Source organism: Mandrillus leucophaeus, unplaced genomic scaffold (assembly GCF_000951045.1).
Source record: "Mandrillus leucophaeus isolate KB7577 unplaced genomic scaffold, Mleu.le_1.0 Scaffold286, whole genome shotgun sequence".
Lineage (NCBI taxonomy): Eukaryota > Metazoa > Chordata > Mammalia > Primates > Cercopithecidae > Mandrillus > Mandrillus leucophaeus.
In genome coordinates, this window is record NW_012102987.1 from 1,799,754 (window position 1) to 1,806,734 (window position 6,981).

At 47.7% G+C, this 6,981-nt stretch overlaps 1 protein-coding gene across 1 annotated transcript; it reads left to right on the top strand.

Moving 5' to 3' along the window:
- On the top strand, positions 1-2,523 carry MC5R (melanocortin 5 receptor). The gene is made up of 2 exons (XM_011985544.1): positions 1-63; positions 1,507-2,523. The coding sequence occupies exon 2, from the start codon at positions 1,546-1,548 to the stop codon at positions 2,521-2,523; it is 978 nt and encodes a 325-aa protein (XP_011840934.1). The 5' UTR covers positions 1-63; positions 1,507-1,545.
- Positions 2,524-6,981: the final 4,458 nt, after the last annotated feature.

The window sequence follows — 6,981 nt, forward strand, 5'->3', positions numbered from 1 at the left end:
CGTCAGATCCCGGGGACGCCGGGGGCCCGGGCTGAGCGCCGCAGCCCGCGAGGAGGAGCACCGGTAAATAGCCACAACTTTCTATCTCCTTGCGATCCTGAAAGTAAATGCAAAATTGCGCGTCCGCTGCATGTGGAAGTGAGCGGGGCGGCAGCCGGCTTGCCCCTGAGTTTTTAACACAGCTCGATATGATGTTTAGTGCAATTCCATCATTTACTGGTATCTCAGAGCTGCAGCTGGACATAAGCATGTAACAGTGATTGCAGTTCAGTAAATGCTTATGATGACCAATTTTTTCCTTTTTTATTTTTATAGATTTAGGGGGTACAGGTGCTGTTTTGTTAGATGGATCTATCGCCTAGTAGTGCAGCCCGGGCTGTTGGTGTAGCCAGCACCCCTATAGTGCACATCGTACCTGTTAAGTAATCTGTTGTCCCTCACCCCCTCCCTCCCTCCCGGAATGATCGCCAGTATTAATGATGAGAGCGATGACAGAAATTCTCTCCAGATGTGATCTGAGTTTGGAGGCAAAGGGATTTTTGAAAATGAATCATAAGAGAGACATTTTGCAACACAGGAGTGTGGTACATGTAAACTGCTGTTTTTCAATACTGTGCTCACGCGAACCTAATAAACTATCAGTCAGACCTCATGGAATTCCACATAATGCAGAAGGAGGGAAAAATAGGTATTGAGGAAAAGCAGCACTGTTTTCCTCAAGTTTAACATGTATGTGCAGCCTACACTTCCAAACTTAAGACAGTAGCTTTTAACATGTGACTTTGCTCAGGGTCACAGACCACTCTGGCTATAACCTCACTTACAGCTGTGGAGGCTGAATCCCAGTGGGTCTGAGAGGTGTCAGGACAAATGTTGGGGATGCACCTGTCTGTCTCTCTTAAGGGAATACGGGTCTGTGCAGTCTTATATCGGAGCTGCCTTGAGGAGAATGTCGTGCAGTAGCCTTAGGAATGTGAACTTCGGGAGACTGGCTGGGATTTTGTAGGTTATGAGTTGGGGACATTTTCGATAGTGAACTTGAGCCCAGGAGAGCAGCCATAAAAAGCGAAACTGTCCTGGGCACATGGAGGTGAGTGTCTCTCTGGTAAGATGCGTGTGAAAGGCTGGGAGCTGAAAGCTAGGAGAGCAGAAGAGGCTGGGGAAGATTCTAATCCACGCATCCAGGGGCACTCTTCCAGGTCTCAGGAACGCAGGTCAGAAGGTGCAAGCCAGCGGCTGGGCACGTGGCTCACCCCTGGAGTACCAGCATTTTGGGAGGCTGAGACAGAAGGATCGCTTGTGGCCGGGAGTTTGAGACCAGACTGGGCAACACAGGGAGGCCTTGTCTCTTAAAAAAAAATGGATTGAGCAAGCCAAGCTCAGTCCTCTGATGCACTGCACTCATTCATCCCCTTTCTTAGGCTGTGTTGTTTCTAGCCAAGCTGCTGTCTTTCTTTGGTAGGCTGCTAACCTCTCTGGATTGTGAATGTAAAACATGTTTTACAGTAAATTTGCTGCCCAGACAAGAGGTGTATTTCTCCAGCAATGAATTCCTCGTTTCACCTGCATTTCTTGGATCTCAACCTGAATGCCACAGAGGGCAACCTTTCAGGACCCAGTGTCAGAAACAAGTCTTCGCCCTGTGAAAACATGGGCATCGCTGTGGAGGTGTTTCTCACTCTGGGTGCCATCAGCCTCGTGGAGAACATCTTGGTTATAGGGGCCATAGTGAAGAACAAAAACCTGCACTGCCCCATGTACTTCTTCGTGTGCAGCCTGGCAGTGGCCGACATGCTGGTGAGCATGTCCAACGCCTGGGAGACCATCACCATCTACCTGCTCAACAACAAGCACCTAGTGATAGCAGACGCCTTTGTGCGCCACATTGACAACGTGTTTGACTCCATGATCTGCATTTCCGTGGTGGCGTCCATGTGCAGCTTGCTGGCCATTGCGGTGGATAGGTACGTCACCATCTTCTATGCCCTGCGCTACCACCACATCATGACGGCGAGGCGCTCGGGGGCCATCATCGCCGGCATCTGGGCTTTCTGCACCGGCTGCGGCATCGTCTTCATCCTGTACTCCGAGTCCACCTACGTCATCCTGTGCCTCATCTCCATGTTCTTCACGATGCTGTTCCTCCTGGTGTCTCTGTACATACACATGTTCCTCCTGGCGCGGACTCACGTCAAGCGGATGGCGGCTGTGCCCGGGGCCAGCTCTGCGCGGCAGAGGACCAGCATGCAGGGCGCGGTCACCCTCACCATGCTGCTGGGCGTGTTCATCGTGTGCTGGGCCCCGTTCTTCCTGCATCTCATTTTAATGCTTTCTTGCCCTCAGAACCTCTACTGCTCTTGCTTCATGTCTCACTTCAATATGTACCTCATCCTCATCATGTGCAACTCCGTGGTGGACCCTCTCATATATGCCTTCCGCAGCCGGGAGATGCGCAAGACGTTTAAGGAGATTATTTGCTGCCCGGGCTTCCGAATCGCCTGCAGCTGTCCCGGAAGGGATTAAGTACAAAGTGCTCCTCTCTGTGGCTCTGTTCTCCTTTGTTTGCTCGCCTGTGACAAAGCGACAGCCAAGGGTAGGCGGGAGTGCCAGCATCCCCTTTCTCTCGTTACCAGCTCACTCGTTACCAGCTGAGACATAGGCCTAAGAGGCTCTGTCTGTTCAGTTCCTGGTGATTGTGTCCAACATGCAAGGGTTGTTTATCCACTCTGGGAACAGTCATGACAATTTCTTACTGTCCTTTGTGTCCTCTGGTTTCCACTGCTCCCACACATTTCTGGGGGCCCCACCCACCCTCCACCTAGCAGGCATGTGCTCAGGGAACGCACAGCACTCTGAGTGCAAGCCAGGCATGATGAAAACGGATTGTGACGGGAAGAAAAGTTCTGATATCCACGTCAGGTGGAATTGCTGCTTCTCCCCAGAAGCAGATCCACAGTCTGCTGCCTGCACTCTGAGCTATGCATGCTTTTCAGGGAAGAGCAGAGCGGCCAGATTCTTTCCATCGGAAGCAGTCTGTTCATTTGTTCTGAAATGTCTTTTTTGCCTGCCTTGCCTGAACTTTTGATTCATGGCTTGTGTTCATGATTGTCCGAATAATTGTACTTCTGTCAATCATGGTGTTGCACTTACCCAGACATAAAACCTTATGCTACACACCTTGCCTCATGTGCTGTGGAAGACTCTGTGACTCTTTCTTACCATCTTATTTGGGCTCAATCTGGGGTTTCCAAATGGGTGTTTGGGGCATTCCAGGGGCTCAAGGGGTTCAAGGTGCCCAGTGCTGCGTGTAGCACACGTCCACAGCCAGGCTTGCTTTGAGTGGCTCACACCAGATCTGTGTTGGAGTCTGAACTCTGGCCTGTATACTTGGCAGCACGTCAATCTCATTTCAGTAGCCAACAAAGGTCAGGGCCCAACCTATTGCCCGGGGAGCCCCATCTTCTTCCAACCTAGACTGGAGCGGAGAAGCTCGAGTTCAGGTCCTAACTCTGCCATTCACTGCTGTGTGGCCTGAATCATCTCATTTCAGGTTCCACTTCTGTGCTGACTGTACATGATGGCCATGAGAACTGCAAAACTGTGAGAGCTTCTTGTAAATTTGTAAAGCACTATAGGGTTTGCTTTTTATTTTAAAGAAATGCTGGGATTAGAGGCATGAGCCGGAGGTTGCAGTGAGCTGAGATTGCACCATTGCACTCCAGCCTGGGCGACTGTTCCAGACTCAAAAAAAAAAAAAAAAAAAGAAAGAAAAGAAAAGAAAAAGAAATGACTAGATGAGGTAAATACTAAGGAAGGACACAGGGGCCAGTGGTCAGAGCAGTGGCCTGGACACCAGGAGGTCTGTGTGGTCTCTGAAGCGAAGGGCTGGAGTCCTTGCAGCTCTCACAGTCCACTCTCGTAATAACTTTTGGTATGATTCCTGTTTTCGGCTTTGTTTTGGACATTCACATCTAGACTGCACCCAATGAAAACAATGTAAATAAAGCAGAGGACCACTGGGTCACACAACAGCGAGCCACTGGTGCAGAAGAGGGACCCCTCCTGTTGGGGTCTGCCAGGACAGGGGCTTCCTGGATGTAGCCGTATCAATAACGAATGCACTGGACCCCTGCCCCTGCAGAGAAACGGTGCTGGCATGAACAGGAGTATGCATAAGACGTCCACATCATTTGGAAACTGGCAAATCAGCAGGCTGTTGGCAACTGAGTTCTGAAGAGGCAGCTGTGTTTTCAAATGTTTCCTCTTCCTTGTTGCTGAAAAGTCACGTGTGTATCCATGGATGGGCAGTAAGTGGTCCTGTGTAACCACCATGGGGAGCCACAGTGCATTGTTTCTGCGGGACGTATTTCAGGAGCCAGGCTTCTGTGAAGGCTGCACTCTCTTCTGCCCCGCCCAGCGTGGTGGCCCCATGTCCCACAGCAGCTTCAGGCATGGAGAAGGTGCACCAGGAATGCTTGTTATTGTTGAAAAACAAATGTGCATCGACTCTTCTGCCTGCTAGACCTGAGTACTAAGTGAGTTCCAATCCTACGGGCAGAAACTTCAACCCTGTGCTTGACACTGGCCCCAGCTGGGAACCCAATTCTCTTTAGGCTAATTTTCTGCTCTGGTGCTTCGTGAGTTGCTACAAGATCTGACCTTTCATATAAAGGTCTTTAGGGAGGTGCTCAAATGCCTTTTAATCTTTATAAGTAGTGCAGAAATAACCCAAGTATTTAGATGTGTCTTCATTTGGAAGGAATACACGTATGTCGTGACTTGGTAAATATCTGTGCGTAAATGAGCCACCTCCAGCACCCAACACAAAGTGTCTCCCCCAAAAACAATACATATAACTGTGGAATATTGTGTGATAAGGTATGTTAAATATCTGCTTCTGTAGGAAATTTGTTTGGTGTAAAAATATGTGTTCAGGGAAATGGTTAATAAAATGGAAGGAGCAGACCACCTGTTTGAACTGGTCAATCTGATGTGTAATATCCAGAATGGTTTTCGTCTTTCTGCCAATTTATTGGCAGCTACTGCAAAATGAGAAGGTACATTCGTTGGTGACTGGTGGTGAAGTCTCCTTGACAATATTTATTGCCTGTAGGATGGCCATGTCTCAGATCAAAATGATATAACACCTAAAAATAAAATAAAATTGCATACTTGCCCTTACATACTGTGCAAAAGTCTGTGTCTTAGTAAGCAAAAGCATTTTGGGGATATCACCCAGCAGTACTCAGGGTGGGGCTAGAAGCAGTGGCCATTACAGAATCTCTGCCACCAGTGAGTTTAGAGGACATTAGTTATTTCAAGACATGACAGATTTCCAGATCCTACACATCAATAAAATTAGATGATTCTGAGCATGTCTTGTGCTTTTCTGCTTCCAGATTTTGTTGAAGCTGCACAGTCTTCAGGCCATATCCTGTATACCCACATGAGCCTTAAAGTTCATCCCAGATGCCTTTCTTCTAGGAGGCCCTTTTGACTTCCATAATTATACCTCATAATGGCACACATTCTGCTGGGTACTCCAGAGAATAGATTGTTTTTATGTCCTTTGCCAGAACACAAGCATCTTTGTGAGAAGGGATTTGTGTCAGTTAGGGCAGTGCTGTCCAACAGAACTTTCCACGATGATGGAAATGTTTTGTCTCTACTTTGTCCACTATAGTAGCCACTAGCTACATGTGGCAACTGAGCTTTTAAAATGTGGCCAGTGTGACTGAGGACCTGAGTTTTAATTTAATTTAATTTTAGTTAATTTATATTTAAATAACTGTATGTGGCCAATGACTACCATATTGGACAGCACAGAGTTAGAAGCCAGTTTATTACACGGAACAGAAAACCTGCAGAAATCCAGTGACCTGGCCAAGATGAAAGTTTATTTCTCTTTTCAGAGAAGAAGTTGGGAGGTAAGGATTTCAAGACTAGAATGGAGCTCAAAGGCACAATAAAGAATCCAGACTTCTATCCTTTTTAAAAAAGAGATGGGGTCTTGCCTGTTGCCCAGGCTAGTCTCGAACTCACGTGATCTTCTTGCCTCAGCCTCCTGAGTAGCTGGGACTATAGGTGTGTACCACCATGTCTGGCTTCTATCATTGCTAAGGTCAATTCATGGCCCAAAAAGGCTGCTGGAGCTCCAGCCATACTAGCTGAATTACAAGATAGAACGGGAGGGCGGTCAGGAACCGAAACTTTTCATCACAGGTGTTCTTCTTCATCCTGGGAAATCATCTCCTCTTATTTCTTTGTTTAATGTTTTTTTCTTTTTCCATTTCTCTTTGTCTCTTTTCATGACTCCTATTAGTCAAGCGTGGGTCCATTGGCATCCGTCTTCCATGTCTCTGAATCTTTCTCGTACTACCTTCTTCCTCTTGTCTTTTTGTTATGCGTTCTGAAAGACTGCTTCAACTTTGTCTTCCCCCCACCTCTTCTACTGAATTTTAATTTGGTAACTATATTTTTAATTTCTGTGACTTTCTATCCTTTCCTTGCCTTCTTTTTATAGCAAGCTGTTTCCGAATTCATAGACCCATATCTTGTCTATTTTTTCTGAAGACTGTCATTAGGTTTTTTAAAACTTTGTCGTCTGACTGGAAACATTTATTTCCTCCAAAGCCAATTGTCCTGTTTGTCGTGCTCCGTCCCACGGGTAAGGCTCACTTCCCTTAGCTGCTGGGTGAACCTGGATTGGCCACGAAGGAGTGGGTTTGATTGATTTAGTACTTGCATGGGTCCCTGCAGCTCTGTTGGATGAAAACACCTGGTTGTGCAGCTCTCTGAGGGTGTGTGGAGCCCATCCGGTGGCAGAGGTTACGTGAAGGATGTCTAGCTGCACCCTGTCTGCTAATAGAATAGCCTGTTCTGGCCGGGTGTGGTGGCTCACGCCTGTAATCCCAGCACTTTGGGAGGCCGAGGCGGGCGGATCACGAGGTTGGGAGATCGAGACCATCCTGGCTAACACAG

Excerpts from the sequence above, each read along its gene's own strand:
- MC5R (XM_011985544.1), top strand. The coding sequence starts at position 1,546 with ATGAATTCCTCGTTTCACCTGCATTTCTTGGATCTCAACCTGAATGCC.